The 26,680-nt window shown below is 39.5% G+C and overlaps 1 protein-coding gene across 3 annotated transcripts in view; it reads left to right on the top strand.

Annotated features, from left to right (window-relative positions):
* ADARB2 (adenosine deaminase RNA specific B2 (inactive)) overlaps positions 1 to 26,680 on the top strand; it is a 317,653-nt gene that overhangs the window by 70,190 nt on the left and 220,783 nt on the right. The window contains exon 1 of one of the 3 annotated variants that reach the window (XM_074868087.1): positions 17,181 to 17,269. The exons of the other annotated variants lie outside the window; for them this stretch is intronic. Within the exon in view, the coding sequence (XP_074724188.1) occupies positions 17,218 to 17,269 (52 nt within the window). The 5' untranslated portion in view covers positions 17,181 to 17,217. Of the gene's footprint in view, positions 1 to 17,180; positions 17,270 to 26,680 lie in introns of those variants that run through there. 3 annotated transcript variants of the gene reach the window in all.

Genomic DNA, 26,680 nt, shown 5'->3' on the forward strand with positions numbered 1-26,680 from the left:
GCAATGCTTTTGGTCCAGTGGCATTTTTTCCCTTTCTTTGAAAAGAAAGAAGTTGTTGCTGTGACAACTTACTCTAAGGTAAATTTCAGTTTCAGCTAATTATCAACAAGTAACTTGTAGTCATCACATCAAAAATAAGATTTAACTAAACAGAAATATCAGCAGATTTTTGATATTTGAAATCAAGCATCACAAAATTTTAACAGATATGAAATGGTGTCATGAGCATAATTACATTTAAAGTTCTGTGACTTCTTGTTGCCATATTTGTAATAAGGTCACCATCATATTGGTGATCACCAGGTACTGAGTATCAAAAATAATTCTCTTGAGATGCAGTTACAAACATTTGCAAGATGAGATTTTTTTTGCCTGAAGATAAATTTAAACTTACACAACTTTGTTCTAACAAGAGGTACTTCAGGACTGGATTGAAATCTTTGAAGAGGTAAGTCATTTTTCCATGAAAAAAGGGGGAAGTCACCTTCTGATGCTTTGAACAAAATGAATTAGATCTCTGAGTGAAGATTTGAACTGACAAAAGGCTGATTTTAAATCCTCTGTTTTGTGCAGAGGGCTCTAGGTTGTGATTGCTCTGCAGACAGAGTGGTTGTGTACAGCCGAACAAACAGCCTGTGACACTGACACATCATTCATGTGGCATCTCCATTCTGGATGAGGTGATTGATTGCAGTCCACTTGCAAGGGATATTGTGGATAGACTGTGTGGCTACAGCAATGAAAAAAAAATGTAGCTTCGAAAATTTCCTCTTTTAAGAAGTGTAGACTCTGACTTACTGGTTAGGCTCTGACTGTATGATCAGCATTTGATACACGCATCTTTGGGAGCAAATCTTGTGAAGACGAGTGTTGGGATATCTTACATTCTCATATGTTTTAGTGTTTCTCTGCAGAGATGTCTGTGAATATGTTCCTTATTGACCCATGTGCCATACCTGAAATGTTACGTGACATCTCTGTCTTTCCCCGTTGTTTGGTGCTACTATTTCTCCTCTCCTCGGACTGGTGCTACAGGAGTGACACATAAGCAGCAAGGAGGTGTTTTGCACACTGGTGTTATTATAGTCCCAGTACAATCAGTCAAGCAATTGGACCAAAATGGCAATGTCATGATGGACTCACTTCTAGTGCCTCCCAGCAAAAACCTCCAGTGCCTTATGGATGCCAGTCTCAGCCAAATAGATATTACAAATTAAACCAGAAATAAGGTCAATTTCTGAAAATTTCATCCAGAAAAGTCTCATTAAAAGCAACTGAGTTCTTTACCTGCTTACAAGTGCAGAAAAGAAGGGATTTCATTCACTCTGTGCAATTGTTATCCCCATGCAGCAGCTGCAGCAATCAGACAACTGCAGGCTGCTCTCCCAGCTTGTGACCTGGGACTCCTTTAAATCATACAGCATGTTTTGTGCAGTGCTACACCAGCCTTTTGGCCTTTAAGTCACCAAGACACTATCCCAACATAGCAATGTGAAGATCTGGAGGCCAGAGCTTTATTTTGGTGGCCAGAAATGGTTTCGGTTTTTTGGTTTCTTTGAAGGAATTGTCAAACTAAGCTGAGAACAAGCTGTCATTCATAAGCAGTGCACTGTTTGCACTTTGGTAGTTGTAAAAGTGGTCAAAGGTTGTCTGGAAGTCATGGAAGAAAAGAACAGCAAAAGAAAAGGGACATTAACTTAATTTAGTAAAGAATAAAGGAAGGCCACATAAATGTTAAAGTCTGTGTGACAACATACCTTTTTTTTATATTCCCTTCAAAGTTAAACAAGGGATGTATCATTGGAAAGGCAGGTTGATTGTCTGTGGAAACATCAGTTAAGTTTTAAAGGAAATATTCAATGAGCATAAAATTCACAAATGCATAAATCCCTAACTTTGTATCATATGAAAAGGAATCTAGTGTTCCATTTCCCTGCCTGTTACAAACTCTGTCTCATTAAGGGCGGTTCCAAGGAGCTGATTGTGGAGAACTGAAAAACAAGAGGTTTGAGTACAGCAGGAGGTTAGAAGGTAAGCATAGGGACAAATAAGCAGGGAAAGCTGCTGCAGGTCCCAGCGAGATGGAAAAACTGGCAGAGTACTGTTCATTATGTGATGAGAACCCGAGGAATGGGGAGAGACTTGATGGAATATAGGGAAGAAACCTAAAATGTGGGATTTCCAAAGCCACTGGAGAGGTTGAATGTGTGCCCAACCCTCTAAAACTGCTGCATAATTCTTGATCTTAACAGTTTGATTTTTTTCTCTTGTTTAGTACCTGTAATATAGTCTGCAGTCACTGAGACTGAAACAGCTTGCTGGAATGTGAAAGGACAGTGCCCAAAGTTAGCCTACCCACTACCCTTCCTTTTTCTTACCTTTCCCCTGGACCAGGTGGAAAAGAACAAAGCCAAAACCTTAACTCATATTAAGTAACTGGCACATACAGCTTTCCAGTATTCCAGTCATATTTCAGGCATGTTCTTTGCTGTATTTAGTGCTGAGTGCATTTTTGAGTGTCATGTGCTGCTGTGGGTGGCTCTCTCTGGGGGTATCCAACCAAAAGCAATGATGAGTTAAGTCAAGGTAGAGTTAAAGGGGAGGGGGTGGTGAATACAGATATATGTTGAAAGGCTGGTATGTGAATAATTGTTCGTGCCAAATCCAAAGTCCCAATGCACGTTAAAGGTTGAGGTCAAATCTATTTCTAATATATTTTACACAACTCCATTAGAAGATTCTCTGAACAGAAAGAGAGGGTGCTGACAACACTAGCAGGAACAACCTGCCCCTGCCTCCCCCCAAGCACTGAGAACGGCAGAGTTTACAGTACTGAGCAGCTATGCAGCTAATTGTTTGCCTATAAAATTATAATAGACTGCATGATAGTGCAAGTGATGTGTATCTAAACTGAAAGAGAAATTAAGGTGATTCCTTAATTGCATTCACTTGCATGGCTAAAGAAATAAGTTGTTCTCTTAAGATTTCAGGCATCACACAAGCATTTCATCAGGACACAAACTCCAGCCCAGCAAAAAAAATGAGTGTGAGATCCAGGAAGGAACTGTCATACTCTGAAGTAAAACATTTAAGTGAACAAAGGAAAAGATGACTATGCTCTCATGCAGAACCAAACTCAAATGTCGTTGTGAATGTTCTTCTAATTGTTTGGATCACACTGAAACAGAGCTATCTGGGAAGGAAGTATTTGTGTTTACAGGCATCTGAGAAACACCTGGAGTCACAAAATAGAAAGGGTAGAACAAACAAAGGGGTGGGGGGGAATGGGGCACGGTTTCTTGTGCTTGGTTTCATTTCCCTTTCTACTTAAATATTTGTATTGCAACACTGAGACAGCAAATGGTTAACAGCCAAAGACAAAACCCACTGTGACCGTCAGGTCTCTGTGCAATCATCAGCAGAACTAGCTATTCTAGCCAATTTAATAGCTTGAAAATGAACTCATTAGTGGTCTTTTATCAGTGGAAAAAAGTCTATTAAATCCGGATGTGTGAAGAAGCAGTACCGAGGCTCATTTCCATCCCACTTGTGACCTGAACAAATCAGAGAAATGCTTTTCAAGGAACAGGGTCAGGCTTGACTGCAATAAGATATTTTCTACACACAGCACCCAACTTGTATCTTTCCTTCAAGTTTCTGATGCAGTTAATTTTAATTTACAGTCTATTTGTCGCTCCCCACATCTCTCCCTCTCACCTCCTCCCCAGTACCGCTGTCATCCATAAACATGTGGGCTGTTTATACTTTACAAAGAGAAAATGTACTACAGTCTGTTGGATTTCTTGATATACCTGCCCAGTGATAGCCCTCTGACAGCTCTGGGCTCCACTTCTCACTGACTGAGGCAGTAAATAAAGATTCAGATCCTCATCTGGAAACTAAGGACCTCAGCAGAATGATGCTGATTTACATCAGCTTTGGATCTAGCCAGAGCTATGGGCAGAGGCAAAATATACTCCAACTTTCTTTCATACCCTTTGGAGAACAGAAAGCCAAATGTAAAGTGTTTGAGATGTACTTCCCCCAAAAGAGGCAAAAGCATAGTTTATGTCAGGATATCAACATTGCTCTGGGATTATGTCTTAAAATTATCTATGAACAGCTATTTCTATATTTTTTGCTTCTGACATAGAGCACAATATTGAGTGATCTAACAAACCTGAGACTAAAATACACATTTCCCTCAGAAGGTGGTATATCTGTAGGATAATGCTGTCAGACACCTGTTTGCCTTTTAGCAACAGTCCACAGTGAGTTTTAAGTCTTTTGCTTCTTGAGGAGACGAGCATTTAAGGACTGTTGTTGACAGAAATATCCAAAAACCATCTCATGTCTTGGCATGAATGATTTAATTATCTTTATAGGACTAACTGTAAAAACAACTGCTTCAGACACTTCTGAAACACTGCATTTCCACAAGTGATAGTATCGTTCCTAGAGAACTGTACGCTGTCACTGCATACATAGTGAAATAACACTGTCTTCAACACTGTATGAGAAAGCCTGTTTCCCTTTTCCCTTGCAACTATTTGGTCAAAAGTTAAACTCATAATGGAATTAAATTATTTTTTAAATTTAATTCCAGACATTTTATGCACATGTATTTAAACTTACATTACTTAATAATATACTAGGATTACTTAATGGCCTCTCATCCTGCCCTGAAACATAACCCTATTATTCCAGTCTTAGCTCTCTTATGAATAGAAAATCCCAGCTATTGTAAATTCCTCTGAAATGATGCTGGGATTTTACAGTGAGTCTGTGGGCTAGTTTGAGACCACCAAACTCATTTACTGTTGTCTGTTAAGCCAGGCATGAATCACAGATCTCTGGGGTGAAAATTTGCTTTATTAACCCCCTGGGTCACCCAGCTACCAAGGCAACGGCTTTCTGCAATGAGTAACTCCATAACTAAAGCATCAGCCACATGAAATCCAAATCCCTTGATTAGAACAAGGGCTGGTAAACCTCAGACCAGGCACATAAATACTTCCCAGAAGTTTGTTTAGTTCTTAGCAGAAGCTGTTCTCCTTCACTTGCTTTGAAAGGAGCAAAATTGAAAATTGTTCCCCAGCCTGCTTCGCCAGCCCAGAGCTGGCCTGATATCTTGATTCGCATGGTCCCAGCCTCACAGCACACCACAGCAATTCTCTTGTCATTGCTTTGCGTACTTCTTGCATGCCCCTGTCCTGGGGGATGCCCATCAGTCCAGGAGGTCTGCACATGTTATTAGCTTGTCTTTTAGATGCTGTACAGTTTGCTGAGAGCCTATCATACACTTTATTGTGCATCAGAAGAGGAGACACGGGGGATACTTTATCCCATGCAGTCCAAACTGAAATAAATTTGGAATTAAGACTAAGTATTTATTTAGTATTTTAAGGTAAGCAGAAATCTCATTTACCTAGGAAAAAGGTTCCACCCTGTTAGGTATTCTGAAGTCTGGTTTAATTGCTGCATGTCTTTCAAAGACATAAAAAAGGTCATAGAATTACAAGAATATGCCAAGTGATTGTAACAGGAAAATGTTGTTGAACAAATAAGTGTCTGTCTGATTTAAGATGTTAAGATTTGTATCCCTGTGCAGCAGTAGATGCCCTGCAGCACAGGCAGGCTGCAGTGGAGCACTGTTAGGCAAGTACCGTTATTACAGAGCATTGCTCAATCTGCTTCCTTGCTGAAGCTTTTGACACACTGTAAATTTGTTTGTAAAATTCGACTGTGCTTTGCTTAGCACATCTATAGACCGGCAGATGTGTGCATTTGTGGCTGAGAAGTAATTTTATGTTATCTGAAGTCCCATTTTTATGTTTCAAAGTCTTTCTCCACACATCACTGGGAATGTTAAACTCTCACAAAGCAAGGGAGAGAGCCATTTAAATAACACGCATACAGATAACATGCTGGCTTTTATTCTTTGTTCTCAGAAAGTATGTAATGTACAAGAAAAGAACATGGTCACCTATCCCCTTACTGGAGAAACTGTCATTCCTAATTCATTTATACAGAGTACTTAAGATGCCTTGAGCAAACTAAAATAGCTTTAAAGGAAAATTAATCTAGTTTGACTGGAGAAAACTAGTTTGGTTTTTTTTTTCTAGAAGTGTAACACATTTGTTAAAGAAAAAGGTCGTGCTGCTTTTGTAGGCCCATTCAGGAGGACTGTTAATAAAATCCTTTGCTGTGTTTTCCCCTCCCCATGGTTAAAGGGTGGCAGCACATCCAGCCACCAAGCACCACCCAAGCCAAAGTGATGGAGTGGACTCTCCTGTCGATGCTTGCATTCTGTTTGGGTCCAGACTGGGCAGCACTGTACAAGGTGAAAGGTAATGTCCTGCCCTGCTGGGAAGTAAAGCCCCTCGTCCTTGCTTGCCGTTGGGAGGAAGACCTGAGCCACCTAGCCCCAATGATGTCAGGGCAGCCACACTGGCTTTGGATGTCTTCTGAGAAAGCAATCATGAAATGAAGGAGCAAGTCCTCTGTGCCCAAGAGGGAGGACCAGGCTGGCAGGGTTATGACTACTGAGAGACTGAACTGCTCAGGACTGAGTTTCCCATAATAACTCTACAGCACATTATCTGTTGGCCTTGCCTGAACTAGGCATGTCGAGCAGACACCTTGAAGGGCAGAGTTTGACCTCTTCTCTACAACAAAGTTGTTGAAGAGGTGTGGGCTGGCTGTGAATGACTTCTCAGCCTTGTCTTCTTTTCTTCTCGCATCTCAGGGAGCCCTGTTCCTGTGGCTTTTTGTGTTAAAGGATTTTTACTTGTTGCTTTGTGAATAGAGATTTAAAGCACTGATTTTTCTAGGAATACAAGGGAAAGTACTTTGTAGAAATTAACACACTATTTTGCATTAAATTAATCGATTTATTCTTTTTTGGAGGAGGGAGAAATGCTGTACTGATATGCATGATGGTTCTTTGGTTCTTACGATATATACTGCTCTCTGTCAGCTTGGTGGCAATGTCAGTGTGCTCTTCAAATAAGAGTTGAGATTAATTAATGGGTAATGTGTTAAAGTAGCAACTTTTCTTTATATGGCTGGATACTGTCAAGAGTACTACAAAAGTCTTTCTAATGGTTGTACAGTGGTATTTAACGATGTTGTTGTATAACAGTAATACCACTACTTGTAGAGTTTTTTCCTACAACTTTTAAAAGCACATAGATTTTTTTAAGGGCTAATTTCTGTCGTCTGTATTCATGGGAAAGATTTGGACTTTTGTCCTGAAAATATATTTCAGGGGAAAGTAAGAGCCACAGTCAATTTTGAAATTGCAAATCTGGGTAAAAAAACAAAATCCCAAGATGTATGGTTTTCATTGTTTATATTAAAATTCTGTAAATGTGTCAATGAGGGAAAGGTTCTTTTTTTTTTTAAAGAGAATTGCAAACTCACATGATTTCTCATTAAAAAAGTCTAGATACTATACTGGTTGTAAATAAAGCTATTTAGAAGCATGGTGTCCAGACAAGGGCAATGAAGCTGGTGAAGGGTCTGGAGGACATGTCTTATGAGGAGCAGCTGAGAGAACTGGGGTTGTTTAGTCTGGAGAAGAGGAGGCTGAGGGGAGACCTCATTGCCCTCTACAACTACCTGAAAGGAGGTTGCAGAGAGCTGAGGATGAGTCTCTTTAACCAAGTAACAAGCGATAGGACAAGAGGTAATGGCCTCAAGTTGTGCCAGGGGAGGTTTAGACTAGATATTAGGAAGCATTTCTTTACAGAACAGGTTGTTAGGTGTTGGAATGGGCTGCCCAGGGAGGTGGTGGAGTCCCCATCCCTGGAGGTGTTTAAGAGTCTGGTTGACATAGCGCTGAGGGATATGGTGTAGTTGGGAACTGTCAGTGTTAGGTTAATGGTTGGACTAGATGATCTTCAAGGTCTTTTCCAACCTTGATGATTCTGTGATTCTGTGATTCTGTGACTGCAGGGTTTATTTAGGGACTAAAGAAATATTCCAAAATTCTATCCTGGAATCAACGAAGAAATAATTTTTTAAAAATATTGAGATAAAAACTCTTTAGAAGAATAAGGCAGTTTGTCCATATATGTATTTTTTAAAAAATCTGGACTATGTGTACGTAGCATCTCTTCAATTTCTTTATAGGTTTAGAAATCCCCTGCCATAGAATATCATGTAGATATTTAGAGCTAGATACTGCAAAATAGCTAAGATATTTGTCCTGGTAGCTCACCCCAAAAATTCATTAAGTAAATCCTCCCAGAAGTCTGGGCGACTACTTATCCCTGTAATGTTATCTTCTTTGTAAATGTAGGTGATCTGTATATGCCAACATAGCTTCACTGTTACACAGGTTGCACAGGTTGTACAACACCCGTTGTGCAGGTTAATATGTGTTAGATAGCTGAAGGACAAAAATTGATATTTCTTATACAAAAGTCTTTATGAGTTCTGATATGAATCCTCTAAGATACCCATGTTTATACATCATAGCTTTAAGAGCATGATGGTCTTAAAGAAATACATCGTACATAGGCTGACATGGTCATCCTGAAGGTCAGATATTAATATTTAGTAATTACTGATTTTGAACACAACCTAGCATTATTTTAAAGTCGTTATAATTGTGTAGGTGTGTTTATAATTTATTGTCATATTGGAATCTCATTAGATTCAAATACATTTCTCTATTCCCTGTTCTGCTGACCAGCTGGTTGTTTGCTGTACAGTTCAGGACATGCTTAAGAAAATGTACCTTTTCTTTCACTTTGATGGGAAGTGAGCAGAAAGCATTAGTCTGTCTGATGACATGGGACTGAACTGTTGCATAGCTCCCCAAACAATGGTGAATTCCACTTCATTGTAAAGAAAAAAAAAAAAAGGTGCATCTCATTAGTTCTCTGCTGTCATTTCCTGTAGGTTATCAGCTTTAGAGCACTCCTTTGAAATGTCATATAGCTGGTTTTAAAACAGGAAGAAATTATCTTGGAACTTTTGAAGAATATTGACATTTTTCCTTTAACAAATTAGAAGCTGAAAGAAGACAATTGAAAAAAAGTGTCTTGTCTCACATCCCTGCTCCATCAAAATGCTGTCCTTTAGGGAAGGGATATACTGTCTCCTGACTGTCATCACTTACACCATAGAGAAGCACCTATGAAAAGCTGAGAAAAGCAATGTTATTCCACCAGTCTGCAGATGGCTATAAGTATTAATATGGTCATGTAAAGATTCTTAAATAAATTACAATGATACTGAAAAGATGACAGTAGCATCTGATAATGACTTACATTTGAGACCCCGATGTCAAAATTTTCTTATTCAGACAGATGAATTTCATAAAACTGTATAGACAGACACAGAAAATATAGTCGCTGTCACTCTTGTGTTGCTCCTGTCTAATAAGACTGAGCTTTGAAAAAGTCATTGCATGATTATTTTGATTTAAAGAAAAGAGAGGTTATATTTTGCCTGTATAGAATTGTGTCTATAGAGTGACGTATTATGTAATGCTGGCTGCATTTACGGACCAAAAGAGTCTTAAGATGGTATTGATTTAATCTGTTGAGTAGGTTTTCTGCTGCAGTCTTTTATTAATTGGAGTGGTCACTACAGCACTGAATGTTTTCCTCATTCCTGAAAATTATTTTGGCATAATGGGTTCACCCTGACTTCAGCCTACCTTTTTATAGCCACTGTGAGTCTTGGGTAGCAGAGTCTGAAAGGCAAGATACCCAGCTAACAAACATGTATCGCTGTACCAGAGGAATGCACAAAGTGCAAACACTAAAGCATGTATCTGTATGACAGTAAATTACCCAGGCTTCATTTGAGCTGAATCTTTTAGCATCACAGTCCAGCTGGTAAAAAACACACCTGGGAGCACCCATCTCAGAGATGCTGCTGCGGCTGGCAACCACGAGCAGGGGTAAAGCACATCACAGCCTTGAGTGAACTCAGCAGCTCCTGAAATAATACTGTAACCGGAGCTCCAAGGTTGCTGTCTCTGAGATTGTTTTCCTCATAGCAAAGTGGAACGTGTCAGCTTTCAGCCAACTAAAACCCATTCAGGTATCTATCCTATTCATTCCTTATTGTGCTTTGCATTTCTCTTCTGTTTCCCACCAGAAGATGTAATGGAGACTGTCTAGAGGAGTAATATAAATAAAATTTTACCAACATCAGTTTGTAAGGTGCAAGAACAGATGCAGTATGATTCACTTACTATCAGGCCTTTGTTCCATTCTCATTGCTTTCCTGCTCAGTTAACTTTTAACAAGAGTGAACTCTTTTGAACAAGTCCCTGATTCATTCATTTTAATACTTTCATTTATCTCCTGATGCCTGCTGTGGATAGGAAGTCTAAAGATATTTCATTAATGAAGCATGTGAAAATGAACCAAGTGGACAGAGTAAGCTATTAATTAATTTTCATGTTTTTTGCTTATCAGGGTTGTGCAAAATAGTTTGGACAGATTAAGAACACATTTTAACCTTATCTGAAATGCTAACGGAATGAAACTGGAAGTCAAAGTATTTAGCAGCTTCTGTAGCACACAATGTACCACTCATGTCTGTCTACTGTGGGTCAAGAGCAATACAAGAATTGGTGGCTTTTGGCTCACCAAGCACAAGCCACAAACACACATCTGAATGGGGAATACTCACTTAAAATAGCAGAAGGAGTGTCTCGTAATCTCGGCTATGCAACTATTAACAAGTAGTTTTTAATAGTAACATTTGAACAGATCTTTTGATGTACAGAGTAGGGAGGAAACCTCCAGCAAAACTCCTTTGTAGGTTAAAAGGGGACATACACATTAGAAATATTGGTCTTGTAAATTAGAAGAGACTCAGAGATATGTGAATACCATTTTTATTGTAAAAACCTAAGAGTGACCCTATGGCTTGCAGCAGAGGTATATGGAGCTCAGTACTATGTCGCTGATGGCAGCCAATTGCGGACATAAGGGCAAAGCACATGCTGCTGTGAATAGTCTCTCACCACCCACTGACCAGCAGCTGAAGCATTTCCTGAGGTAGACACAGTGTTTTGCACCACTGCAGGAATAACAGGGGGAAAAAAAAAAAAAAAAAGTGTTGTATAAATGACTTGATTAGTGTATGTAAATTGTCCAATTTAAGACTAGTCGGTATGATTGCATAAAACCACCAGAGTCCATAGATTTCAGAGCTCTTTTGAGTTTACTGTATATGAGCTATTCTTTCTAGAGCTGCTTGGTGCAGTTGTCCCAGGTTTCACCTGATTTATGAGTCCATTCCTGTAAGTGCTAAAGGCCCTCCGCTCATAGTTAATTGAGTCCATGTCAAAGTCACCAGAATTTAGCTGCTAATCCCAGTCCTTGTGATCAGTTGTTTTCTTATTTGCTGTATGTTTCACTCCTTTGCCTGGATTCCAGTTTCAGAAAACTCTCCCTGGAGTGCTTCTCCTGTCTTACCTCCTGAGTGACAGAAAGTGTCTCAGCATCTCATTTCTCTACACTGCAGACTACTTTTAGAGTACTGATCAGACCTGCAGATCTCCCTCTGCCTAGAAAGCTGTTCCTATTTAAAAATCTGTTTGGATACTGTTTTCAACCTCTTGAACGTAGGTAATACTCCATTTTTAGTTGGTAGCTACTAGTGTATTTTATTTTCCTTGAAAAAATGTTTCAGTATGGGTCCCTATTCCCTTCTTACTGTAGGTTATGATTTAATGAGCTTTAATAAGCTTAGATGCTGAGATAGATAGATAGGTTCTGCTTCTTACATTTAATATAATGTGTTGCCATGGAGATAAGTTCTTCTTTATCTGACAAGTGACAAATAAGCCAAAGAAGACCTTGCCAAAATAGTTCAAAGATTGGAAATGTGACATTAAAAAAATCTTTTTGCCACTGAGCTATATTATTTATTTTGCCGCTCTTTTCCCTGTTCTATTTTATCTCTTCTCTCTGGAACCAACTTTACCATCTCCACTCATGCTATCAGGACATGTCACCCAGTGCTGGAACTGGCATTTGGCTCCCTTGTCTTGCTCTCTGTTCCCTCATCAGCAAAGACTGAAATGCTTTTTCTTCATCACAGATCCAACACATGGTTTTTTCATGATCCCACATCTAGCAGTTCACTGTGCAGCACTGCAGGAATTGCACCAGTTGGGATAACACACAAGCTCATCTCCTTCTAGGGTTTACAGTCTCGTTGTTTTAGCTTGTTCTTGGTACTTTTCCAAAGCTCTTTGCCATTGTGTGAGTAACCCTACTGGATTAGTAATTTAGGGTTTTGTTCTTGGGATTTTCTAGTTTAATTGGTTAGATGGATTGAATAATCAATTCAAAATATCCACCTGTCAGGGTAGAGCTAGACAATTGCCACCCTCTTGTGTTCAGGCACATACTGAAGCACCAGAGTCAAAATTGTTCTCTTTTACCTTATTAAAGCACTCGGGAGCACTGCCACTGATTTAACCCCTAACACAGCAATGAGGGCTGTGCACTCAGAAAGCACAAGACAAGATAATCTTCTCAGCACTGGAAATGGCGTAAATAGTGGGAGTAGTGTGTGGAGCTTCCACAGAGAAAGGAGAGAACAGCTATGTTGACTCTGAATGTTTTCAGTTGACCACTGAGCCCCAAACTAAAAGATAAATTTTGTGAGATTATCATTCATTTTCACTTTGCAAAGACTCCTACAAGGGCTGTACCTTACTGCACCAATCACTACCCTGGCTTGTGTCTTACATCTTTGGTGTATTCACATCAGCACAGTTTATTTGTTTCCAAAAAGGACTGAATTTCATGTCTGTGATGTAAATATCAACAGTCTTAAGAAAAATTCTGGCTGACAGGAATGCATGTGGTAGAGTAGTTCAGGCAACATGAAATCCTCTCCTGCCCTGCTAGGAAAGCTCACTGCTCTCTTTATTGCATGTTAATTTATGGAAGACATATGAATTTAATTATGGAAGATAAACAGGTTTGAGTTGCAATGAAGTGGTGCTTCTGTAAGTGTACAAGGCATATTTTTCAAATTCTTCAGAAATGTTGTGCTAACAGCATTTAAATTTATAGAAAATTTACAGACTCTATTCTTTTCTTTTTTACCTGAATATTGAGTACTCTACAATCATATTCTTTTAATCAACAGAATATTTGTTAGCTACCTCACAGAATGCTACTTTTTCCCTAGCTTGATGTTCTGAGCAATATAGGAAAGTCATATCCAAATCGGTTGCTCCATTATTCTGGCCTTCAACCAAAATTACTCTAATTTAACCAACTAATTTTATTTAATGATTAAGTACTCATTTGAAATGTGTCTGATTTTTTAAAAAATCTAAATGTGTCTCAGAGAATCCAAATTGAAAGTAGGAAAAATGCAGCTAAGTAGTCAATGAAGTTCTTAATTTCATGTAAATATCAACAAAAGTGCTACTCTGGTGTTCTCCATAAGAAATAAATTACATAGAACTAAGAATTCAGAAGCAAGGAGGCAATAACAATAGGATGGCTATATGTCATGTAAGAGGGAAAGAAGAACATTTCTGATCTGAATATTTTTTGCTTCAAATTAATCAGTCACATGAAAACCTGGTGGTCCCCATTAGCAGCTATTCTTCTAAGCCTTCTTTCAGTTGTGAATGTTCACATTTTTGGAATTGATTTTTCATATTTGAATATATCAGTTGAAACCACTTAGTTTCACCTGGCATCACACTAGAGCTATTAAAATTCCTGTCATTATCTTTCTCACCATAAATTGGAAGAGATTTGGGAAATATTCAGTGCAACTGAACTGAGCTTCTAAAAAGAATTTGCTTATTACAGGATTTCTTGTGAATATTTTACATAAGAATTTTTAAAACTATGGTCTAAAATATGTGTGGAAAGTATTCTGAATTTTTTTCATTGAGCTATGTTGATGTGCCAGAGTAAATCATGTTTAACATTTCCAAAATAAAAATGTTGTGTCAGTGGGTTGAATTAACTACCTTAGTGATGAAGCTGCATCTGACTGTGATGGAGGGTTCTCACTTTAGCATTCTTCTGTATATATTAGAAAATTATTATATTAGGGTATACATTAGGAAATCATAAGATTTCCAGAATGGTAGTTGAAACAAACCTCATGAGGTCTCCAGTCCAACCTCCTAGTCAAAACAAACATGTGGCCAACACTGGATTAGGTAAACATGGATATGTCTAGCCAAGGATGGTGCATCCACAGACTTGTTGTGTCATATTTTTCTATCAAGGACAATTTGGGTCTGTAACCTTTGTAAATCCCCTTCAGGTAGTCATAGGCTAGACGACCCCTTAGCCTTCCCTTCTCCAGACCAAGCAACCTCAAATGTCTAGTGTCCCATGCTCTAGGCCCTGGACCATCTGTGTAGCCTTGTGCTGGGCTCTCCCCAGTTTCTCAGGATAACTCCTAAACAGGGGGACAGAAACCTGAGCACAATATTCCATTTTTTAGCTTCACCACCACCAAGTGGAGGTGGATGGTAACCATCCTGACCTGCTAGCCAAGTTCCTCCTAAGGCAGCCCTGTGTGCATTTTGCTTTATTTGCAATGAGCTCACACTATTGGCTCACGTTCAACTCAGTGTCCATCACTACCCCAGGTCCTCTCCAGCAGGGCTGTTACTCAGCCAGTCAGTTCCTAGTGGGTAGTCCTGCAGGTGCAGAACAGTTCACTTATTGAACCACACGCGATTCTTCTGGTTTCTCCAACCTTTACCTGCTGGAGGACAAAATAGTCACCCTAATTTGCAAGGATGCAATTCTGTGTCATTGTCCAGGTTGTAGAGGAAGACATCTCACAAAATAAGCCCCACAGCAGTCCCTGGGTTATTTTTGACAAAGAAGTTGCTGTCACGCAGTCCCCATGATGTGGCACATAGCTTGATTTCACTTTTCAGAAGTATTGAAGAAAACATGTAAATTACATATTCCTAATAACCTCTTACATTAGGGCAGAATCGTTCTTCGTATAACTCTTCTGAATTTGGAAATTATTTTTCTCCTTATTTGTATGAGTAGATAATCTGTTCTTTCACAGTTTAACAATAGTAATCAATATTATTAGAAAGGTCTCACTTTTTGCATTGGGAAGTCATAACTTTGAGAGAGCAGAATTGATTTTTTAGAGCCTTGATAGCTAAACATCATAATTTTCTTCTCATTTAAAGAAATTATTCTTCTATCCATCTAGGTACCAAAAGCTTCTGTGAAACGTTATTAGTATTTAAGAAGAAACATTGGGTATTTGTCAAGAGCTTTACTGCTAACAAACTACAGGTGTTTACTTCAAATTTGTGCACACTGTGTATTTTAGAATGCACACTGTGTATTTTAGTATTCACCCTGTGCTAAGAAAACAAACTGGCAACTAATTATCTGCACAACTTCATAGAAGTCACTTATGCCAATTCCAGTGAATATTCAGTATATCTCTTTTGAAGTACCATAATTCAGAAGGGGACATATACAGACCAGACTGGAGCAAATGCAAGTCTGAATGAAGCCAAGATGTACATCATGCACTTAGTGCTTATTTATAGTCAGCAGTCTTCAGCCATGGCAAGAATCAAGCTCGTATTTTCTTTATTTTTGATAAAGAGAGAACTTACATAATCAAAGTCTATCAGAAAAATGTCTAATATGTGGAAAAATTCCACATATCAAATAAGGAGGCAAACATTTCTCCTCAGGAATGCAGGTGGAGCTCAGCTTCTCTTCAGGGCATGCGTATGCAGACTCAGGCTTACTTGAACAAGAAGTGCCTCTTTGCCCAGGATGTCCAACATTAGTTGCAGGAGAACTGAGACTTTCTTACTGCCTCTGAGGTTACCATTGTGCCAGTAATAGCCCTCCACTTCTCCCAGGGGAAAATGCATCTCCCTCAGTTAATGAGTACAAATGAAGTTGCCTGATCTTCTCCAGATTTCTCTCTTTCTCCCTCTTATTCTCTCTCTCTCTCATACACTCATGCTCATCACTTTCTGGGAGCAGGCATGCTCTTGACATTTTACCAGTAGCAAAGAAGGCAAGAATCACCTTTGAGTAAAAATGTTTTTTAGATAGGTACCTCATGTGAAGTGTTGATTGCTTGCATGTCAGATGACTGTGTTTTCCTAAGGGTTTTGGAGAGTGAGAACACTAACCTGATGGGTCTGTACAATCATGTAACATTTCTTCGTTTGTTTTTTACTGTTTGCTGATGACAGCAAAGGGATAGACTGACTTGGTGCTTTAACCAATAGCATAGCCATGAGACAAGTTTACTTCAAGTTTATTAAATCTTCTGGCAGTTTGCATATGTGGAGGGAGTCTCTTGGAGAGTGAACAGGTGGACTTATCCATCGTTGTTTAAAGTTGGCTCAAGTTCTCTTGCAGAACCATTGCCATGTTGTTGTCCTGGGTAACTTGGTAGCTCGAAGGCTGGGAAGTTAGTCCATGTGATTTCTCCCAGGATTCACTTTCAGGCTCTTTGCTGTTTTATATCCACCTGCTTCTTTCTGGAAATGTGGTTAGACAGTAGAACTAGAGCAGTCACCGCTCTGTCAGTGATGAATAACCAATGTGCTGCTCATTCTCCCTGATCATGCCATGAATGCTTTATGCTGCCCTTAGCAGATGTTCTTTGTTGGAAAACTTGCAAACTAGTTACGATAAAAATCTAATCAGAGAGGTTTAGTTAATATCTCTACTCCCAGCCTCAGGATTTTCCTATGAAGATAGCTGAGATAGTTGGGGTTGTTCAGCCTGGAGAAGAGAAGGCTCCGGGGAGACCTTATAGCAGCCTTCCAGTACCTAAAGGGGACCTACAAGAAAGCTGAAGAGGGACTTTTTACAAGGGCATGTAGTGATAGGACATGTGGTAATGGCTTTAAACTGAAAAAAGAGTAGATTTAAATGAGATGTAAGGAAGATCTTTACTGTGAGGGTAGTGAGACACTGGCACAGGTTGCCCAGAGAAGTTGTGACTGCCCCCTCCCTGGCAGTGTTCAAGGCCTGGTTGGATGGGACTTTGAGCAACCTGGTCTAGTGGAAGGTGTCCCTGCCCATGGCAGGGGGTTGAAACTAGATGATCTTTAAGGTCCCTTCCTACCTAAACCATTCTGTGATTCCCTGATTCTATGATTCAGTTGAAACATGGATTCTTTGTTTTTTACCAGACACCATCGGAAGGCCTGGAACATTTCCCTTCCACTAAGTCTGAATGCTCTTCATTAAATATCAAAATAGCAAGAGTACCAAGTTACCCCTAAAAGGTAAAGTCTGTTTTGAAGCATCCTTTATGTGCAGTCTCATCTCAGTGAACTAATTCAGCCAAATCAGATGGAGTTGAACACCGTGGGAAGCTAACCCGTGGGACTGGGGCTGTAGTCATCTGGGGAGGGTGGCACACTCTCTTGGGCTAGTCCCCATCATCAGAAATGTTTGTTCTCAGTCTGTCCAAAGTAAGGCTGAGGTGTCCAGTGATCCACCAAAGGCTTTGATTTGGATCCTCAGCTTTGTTTCGTGTAGTCATCTGTCACTGGCACTATTTTAGATTTTCAGAATTATTTTAGAAATTACTGGCAAGATCAATCAACACTGAAAGAAAACAGCACCATAATTTTGATGTACATTCTACCCCATGCTTCCGTGTCCTTCATGCTCTCATAAACTTCTTTATCTGACTACCACATCTTTGTCCAAAGCCTGCTGGATAGTAGGAGAACTTTCTGTAGTTTTACAAACAGTAATAGATTATTACATACCCTTCACCATATCTTTGAAACAGTTTTCTTCATCAGCATCAAAGCAATCTTTTCATGCATTTGGATCAGAACAAAAGACTCCTAAGTCACCTTTCCTTCCATTTATGTAGGTTTTACTTTAATACCTGGAGAGCTACTCTTATTTACAGAGGACTGGATTAATCTTCTGCCTAATTTTGCTGCTCCTCTTTTACCTGATAATGTTTTCTCATTTCCCTCTGTTGACAAATAATGATAGTAAGCATTTTTCTCTGCTGTCTCTGGTGCAGCACTTATAAAAAAGGTGTTGTATAGATTTTCACACAGATGTTATCTTCCTGATGAAGTCTGACAGGACAATTGTAATTCCTAGAATGGAAATGTTTCAGGAATTGCATATGTTCGGTAAATGTCTTAAAAAAATTAGTGAATGTTAGGTCTGATTAAAGGAGCCATAAACCGTTCTGGGAAATGAACTGTTATTTATCTACCAAACACTGCAGATGGATATACCTCTGTGCTGATCTGCAGGGATTACTCCTGTGGGTCATCTCCACAGGCAGTCTGCTCGCCATGTTGCTCGTGTTTTCTGTAATCAAACTGCCAACTCGTATTGCTTGTGGCACTACTTTGTTAAGAAACAATTTAAAAAGATGAGTTGAACTAGGAAAGGACTCATGAACTTTTAGGGGAATTATGTACCAGGAGAGCATAGCTCCTTTGGAAACTGTCAGGCTTGGCTCTGTGTGTGTGAAGAGGAACATGGCTGAGATTATCAGAACTCTCTTTGCAATCAATAATCATATGTATTGTTATTTTTAGTCACATTATACTTACCAAGAGGTAACTAAGCCTGATCCCTCTCATACTTCTTTCACATCAGTGTGGCTCTGTTGACTTTCCTGTACAGTAATATGAAAGAAAAAATTGATGTATCAAGGAAACATTTTACTCTCTCTAATCACACAAAGGATAATAATATTTTTAGAGTCACATAGGGAAAAGCAAAGAGAAGTAGTGTAGCTGAAAGTCAGACTTGAACATTCAGTAGAAAAATGAGGCTTGGGATGCATAAAATTTCTGTTTAGGCAAGTTCAAACTAATTTTATGAACCGTTCACCCAGCTCAACTTTCTTTTTCTCTCATTTTCCTTTACCAGCTAAAAACAGATATAGCAAACATCAGTAGACCTTGAAAAACACATTAAAATTGAGCACAAAGTTCCTCCTTTCTTTCAATATATCCCAGCTAAATTGAAACACCACCACATTTTTAAGACAACAGCTTTCAAGAAAATATGATATCAAGTTTAACTTTAAAAAAAGACTATGTTTTAGTTCAGTCTAAGAAATTTATGTAATGATATACTCCAGAATATGTTGTAAAGAATTATTAAAAGACACCTTCAAAACCAAAATGCAATATACCAAATTATACCTTGCTTTGTGTGTTGCTTTGTTTTTACAGGTTGTTAATTATAATATAAACCACAAAGAACCTACAGGCATTCATAATGATGTTAGATTGAAATGTATACTATTGCATTTACAAGCACTCATTTCCTTTTTTTTTTTACTGTGGTTTGGATATGAATTGGCATTTCCATCTCTGGGAACAGAAAGGGTTTCTTTTAATTCCTTAGACCATAACAGTAGCCAAGCAGCTGCAGTGACTGTTCAGTGCCAGTACCATTAGGTATGACATGGTCTTTTGTATGGGTGGATCTGAGTTGGAAAAGTAGATGCTATTAACTGGTCCAAAAATTCAGAAGTGTGTGTAGCTGGCAGTTTGACTAGGCTTTCCTGGCTTTAGAAGGCTCTCCAAAATATATACTTGTGCACTGACCTCCTCAGGAGAGTTTTGTTGCTGGTATAACGCATACCCATACATCTGTACCTTCATCCCCTTGAAGAAAAGGCAAAGAAACTGCCTGTCTTAACCAAATAAGCAAACACCATGTCCATCAGACAGGGCAATGCGCAAGAGCTGTTTGGAGTCATTAGGTATGGTTGGTGGAGCTGGCTCAAAGGAGCTCCACTGTGGTGTCGCTATCAAGATGCAGGGTCTGTTTCTCTGAGTTGTTGATAACTTTCACTGATGGGAGTCAGTGTGTGTTTTGAAGAAGAGGTACAAGGACTTACTCTGAATTTCATGGGTCAATACCCTGCCTTGAAACATGGATTCATTACAGGAAAAACAGGCCATAAGCACTATCTTTTGTGCCTTGAGAAGGGAGGGCTCAGGTGTTTTGTTGAAAGCTGAAAGTTCTGCGTGGGGACTCTGACTCTACTGGACTTCAAGTGCTTTGCTGTTGTCCTCAGTAGGATCAGGATTACACATCTGGATTTGCCTCTCATGGCCAAAAGATCATGAGGGTTGTAAAAGGAATGAGACACATACCCAGCTGGTGCCACCAACTGGTACAGGTATGTGAATGCCCATAGTGTTGCCTTGATTTACACTGGAGGTTCAGTCCTGAACACAACCACCTTATTAAAATTAGGATAGATCATACCTGCTGAGCCTCATCACAGCTGTAGCTGTGCTACTTAGATATGAAGACAAACTTTACCTCCTTAAAAGAGAAAAACATACCCTCCCCTGGGGCTGCCCAGCTTCTCGGCAGGATCTGAAACTGCCTGTCCTGCCTGAAGCACAAGGCAGCCTGGCTTTATGGGCTGTCAGCACAAAATTCTTATCTTCATGTCTTCTCTGTCTCTGCTTCTCCTGTTTGTAGAACATAGCAAAAACAGGTTTGCCAAAACTCACCTTGTGCAATGCTTCCATTTTGTTCTAGTTTTGACATGAAAATCCCTCTTTTTCTGAACCTTGTAAAAATTGAAGTGCTGCTTAGGTAGGTTTTATTCCTCCCAAAAACACTGGAATCCAGCCTTTCTACCTGTCTGAATGAGGGTTTAGGACATTAGTCTAACTGAAAATTGTTTGCTAGTTACTGTGTTAACCACATAGAAATGTAAGTTTTGCCCATTAAATCTTCCAGAGGGTTGCTAGAAGTTACTGCATAAGCATAAGCAGCATGATTTCATTTCCAGGAGCTTTTGTATTTGCTCTTTCCAAAGCAATTCAGTGAAAAATGTGACAATATCACAAGCACTGAAAGGCAGAGATCTGATAATTCAGGATGTAAAGTGTTTCTGCTAAATTTTACTAAAATATGGCTTTGATTGATATCATGACTGAAAACTGCTATATGACTGATGGCATTTCAATGGTGTCTGTGAAATGGAAGGACCTAAGGCTTCAGATCATCCATCATGTGCAGATGTTTACTTTACTGCAAGGGTTCCCATTCCTATAAAGGGGTTTGCCTGTGTGTTATAGTTGGAGCACCAGCATTCTCCATGCCATCCCGACTCATAGCTAATTGGAGAAACTCAGCACTGCCAGGTCTGATGCTCTACACAAGTTCTAAGTTTATTTTAGAATTTGTAAAGAGTAAAGAGAAATAAAATGCTCACATACAGGTGATGCAGACAGGTCTTCTCAAAAATCTGCAGTAGAGATCACTGGAGATCACTTTGGCAGTTATGTTTTGCACTTGGTTTAGTCGTGGCAGGATTGTTTTCTGGACTCACTGTTGAGGTTAGGGGTGGTTATGGACTGGAAAAAAAAAATTAGAAGTTTCTTTTCTCCAATCAGAGTTCACCTCTAATGAGAGTATTTTGTTATTGAGCAGTAAGGTGCTGTTAATGAAACATCACTGATGATCCACTAGGGACTTTGCTGTTCATATTGATGCTTATGTAAGGGCTTAGATGACTACACTGACAGGCCCAAGATAAGCAGGCAATATGAGAGTGCACAGATAAGATATTTGCCTCGTTATTCTGCTATATTGTGTTTGTAATAAATTGTGCAGTGCTATTTAATTTGTAGTTATTATGCACAAGATTGATAGATTCTGGTTATCTTTTGTAAATAGCAGATTACACAGGCAGACCCAGCCTTAGACAGAAAAATCAAGGGATTATTTGGGACCCTGCAGGTCCCAAAAATTGAAGTACTATTTAGATTGTTTTCATTCCTTCCAATGTCCAGTCTATCTAAGCCAGTTTTCAGGCCATCAGATTATTGCATGATATCTGGCCATGTACCTAGCTTTCCTCATCATATCTCTAGTCAGGGTGAACTTTCCTCTGGAAGTACAAAGGTGCCCAAAGAAGCAGCAGCTGCAGAGCTGAGGGGTAATCCCCTCACAGGTGTCTGTTGCTCTAAAGCAGAGACTAAGCCATGATCTGTGCCCCTAGTTTGGGATGTGGCACCAGCCTGAAAGGTACTGGTGGCTAGTCAGTATTTGCCTGAATGACTCAGGATGCCAAGTGGCTGAAGGTACTTCAGCTTTATTCTTTCGTCTAACACTGACTAGCCACCAGTTGCTCACTCTTTTAAATACTGTATGTACTTAAGAAAATATATTGCTTCTTCAGAAAAAGTAAAGCATCCCATTGTTGCTAGAAGACATGAAAATCAGCACTGTGTAAGCTCAAAAAGCATAACATTTCACCTGATCAGAACCTGCTTGTGCTTCAAGTTCTCAAAGCAAACACCTCGTCAGGGTCCAACTCTCCTAAAGAGATTGCAGACGGGATAGTTTAAAGTGCCCAAGACACCTTTAATAAATTATTAACTTAACTTTAACTTAACTTAAGGGAAAAATGCCTTTGCCCCAACTCGGAGATGTAGATGTGACAAAGGTGTATAGGATCAGATCTCCCCATGGCATTGCCCAGTCTCAATTCACAGCTTTGCAATCTTCACAGGACATGCCATCTTTTGCACAGTGCAGTTGCATGACACTATCCATGTAGCCCTGTAACAGGTATTGACATTGCTAGAAAGAAGCCATAGAATCTGTACTGAGTTTGTACGGCCTCAGGACTGAAGCTTGATAAATTTGCTTTGTCTGAACTCATGACCTGCCTGCAGCTTTGTTTTCCCTGGTTTAGCTGCGACAGCAAATTCTCTAATTGACCAGGTAGCTATGGCTAATTTGTTTTGCTTTTGTTTATCTTTGTGTGGTACAACCATAGCTTTATACAGATAGCTGTAACAAGAGTTATGCCATACAGAATAAGATATTTATGCTTCTAACACAGCAATGTCATGCAGAGAAATACAGACTTGGTATGATAGCAGAGGCCCTGAGAGAGGGAGGCACAAGATGGGCACAGAAGCATGCAGGCATGGGGTGATAAGAGACAGGGTACAGGCGGACATTGGGGACCCCATGGCTATAGACAGTTCAGTAGTGGTCAGTTAAAGAAATGCAGACATGGAGATGGAAAAACTGGTTTTAGGGGTAACTCAGAGAACATAGTATCTAACACATGCAAAAGGCATCATGTAATGAAACCTGGATGTGTGGAGCTGCAGACCAGTGAAGAATGAGCAATGGTGTAAAAGCATGTTACCAAACATATAAAAATGACCCGAGTGCATCCTGGAGTGAAGAGGAAGAAATTACATGGACATCATGCTTGTCCTAGTGCATGATGTCTAAAAAAGTTGCGTGGCACGGCAAGGTGGAAATATATTACTTTGTTTTAGCTTGTAATCCTTGTTCAGTAATGTTGGCATATTCTGCCCTTAACATTAAAACATAAATACTAAGCTGGTTTGATTGAAGGTGATCTAGAGTTCTGTTCTACTTCAGTGTTACACTAGATGGGAATAAAGTCAGGTGAAACAAATGTTTGTTTGGTATTAATGGACAAAAACGTCCCCTATCTTGGCATAAGAAAAATAAAACCTGAATGGCAAATTGTTGAATATTTTTCTAGCGTACCATCTTGTATGGACCACAGTTTGAAATTCCAGTGTTAGTCTTCATTATGTCTGGAATGGCATAGTTCTGTTGGTATAACTCTCTTATCTTTCATAAAGGAAGAGGAACGAGAAATCTGACATAATTGCATGGTTTTAAGTCAGAGCAGTATTTCTAGCATCTAAATTGTGTTAGTCAAGACATCCCAGGGTCTGAAAGAGCAGAAGAGGCTATTAGTTCTTCTTCTGGATACTAAACTGGTACAGATGTGAAATATTCCCAGTGTAGTTCAGTACCTGCTCTGTCTCTGGCATATCTCTGAGATCCTCCCCCATGTGGGTCTGCATACAGCTGGGCAGGCAATGTGGCTTCGACTGAACTGTACGCTAATCAGGCTTTCAAATGAAGATGGAGCATAATTAAAGTCAGTGTAAAATTACCCAGAAGGCAGAAACACATTTTAACAGGCTGTAGCTCTTTGACATTTATATCATTAAAAAAGTATGTTCTCTCCTTAGGAGTACAAACCCGGAAGGTGTTTGATCTGACCTAGCTGGGGAGGCTCATGACCTCCAAAAAGATGTGCTATGCCTTGCAGAATTCAGCTATAAGGCATGAAAACATGTTCATGCTTCTTTCTGTATCTCTGCCGCAGACACCAGCCTGGCTTGCGGCCTCAACTCACATACAGAGAACAGCAGCAGAAAATAATAATTCTGTTCTGCAGAGGCAGCAGTGCAATGATCTTGCTTTGAATGTCACCTCACACATCAGCTACTTTTTTGCCTCTCATGCATGGACGTACTTACACTCCCCAAAGTGGCAGAAATTTTGTTGCCAGCTCTTGTGGGCTCATCTCTTTAAGCCAAATGAGCTTTCAGGTGGTAAAGGTGTCTAAAAAGGTAGACAAGAAAGCCCACCCAGGAGTTTTCAAATCTCAAGTGAGACATCTCTCCAGCTTGGGCACCAACAGAATGAAAATTGTGACCAATTCAAGGCAACTTCCCCTTCCCCTGTGAATGCATAGCAATGGGATTCCTGCTGTCCCGGAGGAAAAAGACTGATTTGGGATCAGTAGTGACACTGGGGTACAAGGCACTCTATGGAAGAAAATGCAGATGTTTCAGCAGGTTAAATCATGCTCTTCTGTCCCACAAGGGCTGTGTGGCCACAGTGACCGAGAGAGTAAAATTTAAAAAATGAGTAATTTGATTTAGAATGGCAGCTAAGGTAGGAGTTACATTATTGTGCACATAAATTTACTCATGGCAATTTCTCCAAAAGGAGATTTATATAGTGGGTCTAGAAAAATATTAGTGGGGGTCTGGAAGATAGAAATAGGGGTCCTGCACTAATACAGCTTTATGGCATCAGTCTGGCTAGCTTGGAGCATAGGTGGGACTTCATGAGTAAAACTCCTCCTGGGAGAGATATTAGTCCAGTCTGCCAAGGTCCATATGAACTTTTGTGACGTGGAAACTGAACAGGGTGGCAGCGTGCTTTTCAAGACAATCCCCTACACAGACAGTAGAGGCACTGGGGCAGCCCCCTTGCACCTAAAGGGTTCAGGGTGTCATGGGACTCCATCATTTTCTGCCTATCCGAAGGTGATCAGCCACTACTTAATCCGTTTTCCCATCTCACCATCATGTAAATGAAATGTGGCATGTTTCTGTAAGAGGCTATTAGACTGCTAAGGCAAATATTTTCAATTTGATTGGATTAAGTAAGTATACATGGACTTCATATTCCAAACATACTTTCCATATCATTTACAGCCAATATACAGAAAAAACTGATGGACCATAATCAGGAATGAATAGATGCCTCTTAAAATATAAAGCAGCATTCTTGCTAGGGTTGATATAATAAGGTCAGTATCTTGGGAATAATGCTACTATGTCAGCATTTCTATATACTTTTCTTCTCAGGGGTTCATAAATCACTGATAAAAAAGCAATTGTCTCAGAATGAAAAAACAGTGGGCAAAATTTTATATAAAATTAGTTAAGCATTGGTTTTAATTTGAAATATTTTTTTGTGTTTTCCACGGCTGGTTTGCTCATCTTCAACAAAAAAGACAAATAGCTACTTTTATAAAACAATCCTGAGGAGGTAAAAAGCTCTCATTCGAGCTCAGCTGTTCAAATTTAGACTCCTCTGAGCTGTGTATTTTCCCTCCCACTGTCATGCTGGGAGGCAGCAGGAGGGAAGGCTTGGAAGGAAGGATCATCTTCGCTGCCTTGACTGCTTGCCACAGTGCACACGGGTCAGCGCCCTTCGCTTGCACCTGACCTCCACGCATTTTTTTTCTGTTGAGAAAATGCCCTCAACATCTGTGTGCCTGCTAATAGACATATGTAAAACTGGCATTGTCCTGGTGATGGTGTGCTATTTCATAGCCAAACCAAGCTACAGCCCTCCAGGTGGGCATTACGTTGCCTGTTCTGCTGGTAGGACACATCTGGACAGTTGAGGCCATTCCTACATGACCACGCAGAAGACTGGTATGGGTTGTGTGAAAATATAAAAGAGCTGTGGAAGCACAAGGAGAGGAAAAAGGTTAGAAATGGTGCATTAGGGGTTTCATTTCAAAGAATAATGCTGTTAGGGTACTAAATATAGGGTACTAAAGGTACAGATGGTGTAAAGATATTTTCAAAACTGCATGCTCAACGTATTTTGAACTAAATGATACAGCCTAATGGTGTGCAACTGTAGACACCAAAATGCCTTTTAAAATTTGGCCTTAAGTATTTAACAGCTAAATTGTAAAACTTGGGCACCTCTAAACTTTTTAAGGATTTCGGCCTTTGTATTAGGCATTTCTGGATATTTTATCATTTGTATAATTAAACTACAGGAAACAGGCAGGTAATGCTCTAATTGGAATGTTATGATTTTATATTTTCTAAAATAATTTTTAAGAATTATAAAACTGTGCTGGACTTCATGGTCTGTAGTTCATCAGGAGCATTGAAATAACAGATAAAGTTAATTAATTCAATCAAATGCTTATTAATGTGTTTTACAGGTAATTTCAGTGGTTTTGACTTTATTAAAATAAAAATGGATGTATTTTTATTGTGACATGAAAAGCTACAATAAATTAATGGTTATGTTTCTCAGCTCATTAAAAAGGTAACAGCTTGATA

Source organism: Strix uralensis, chromosome 1 (assembly GCF_047716275.1).
Source record: "Strix uralensis isolate ZFMK-TIS-50842 chromosome 1, bStrUra1, whole genome shotgun sequence".
Classification (NCBI taxonomy): Eukaryota; Metazoa; Chordata; class Aves; order Strigiformes; family Strigidae; genus Strix; species Strix uralensis.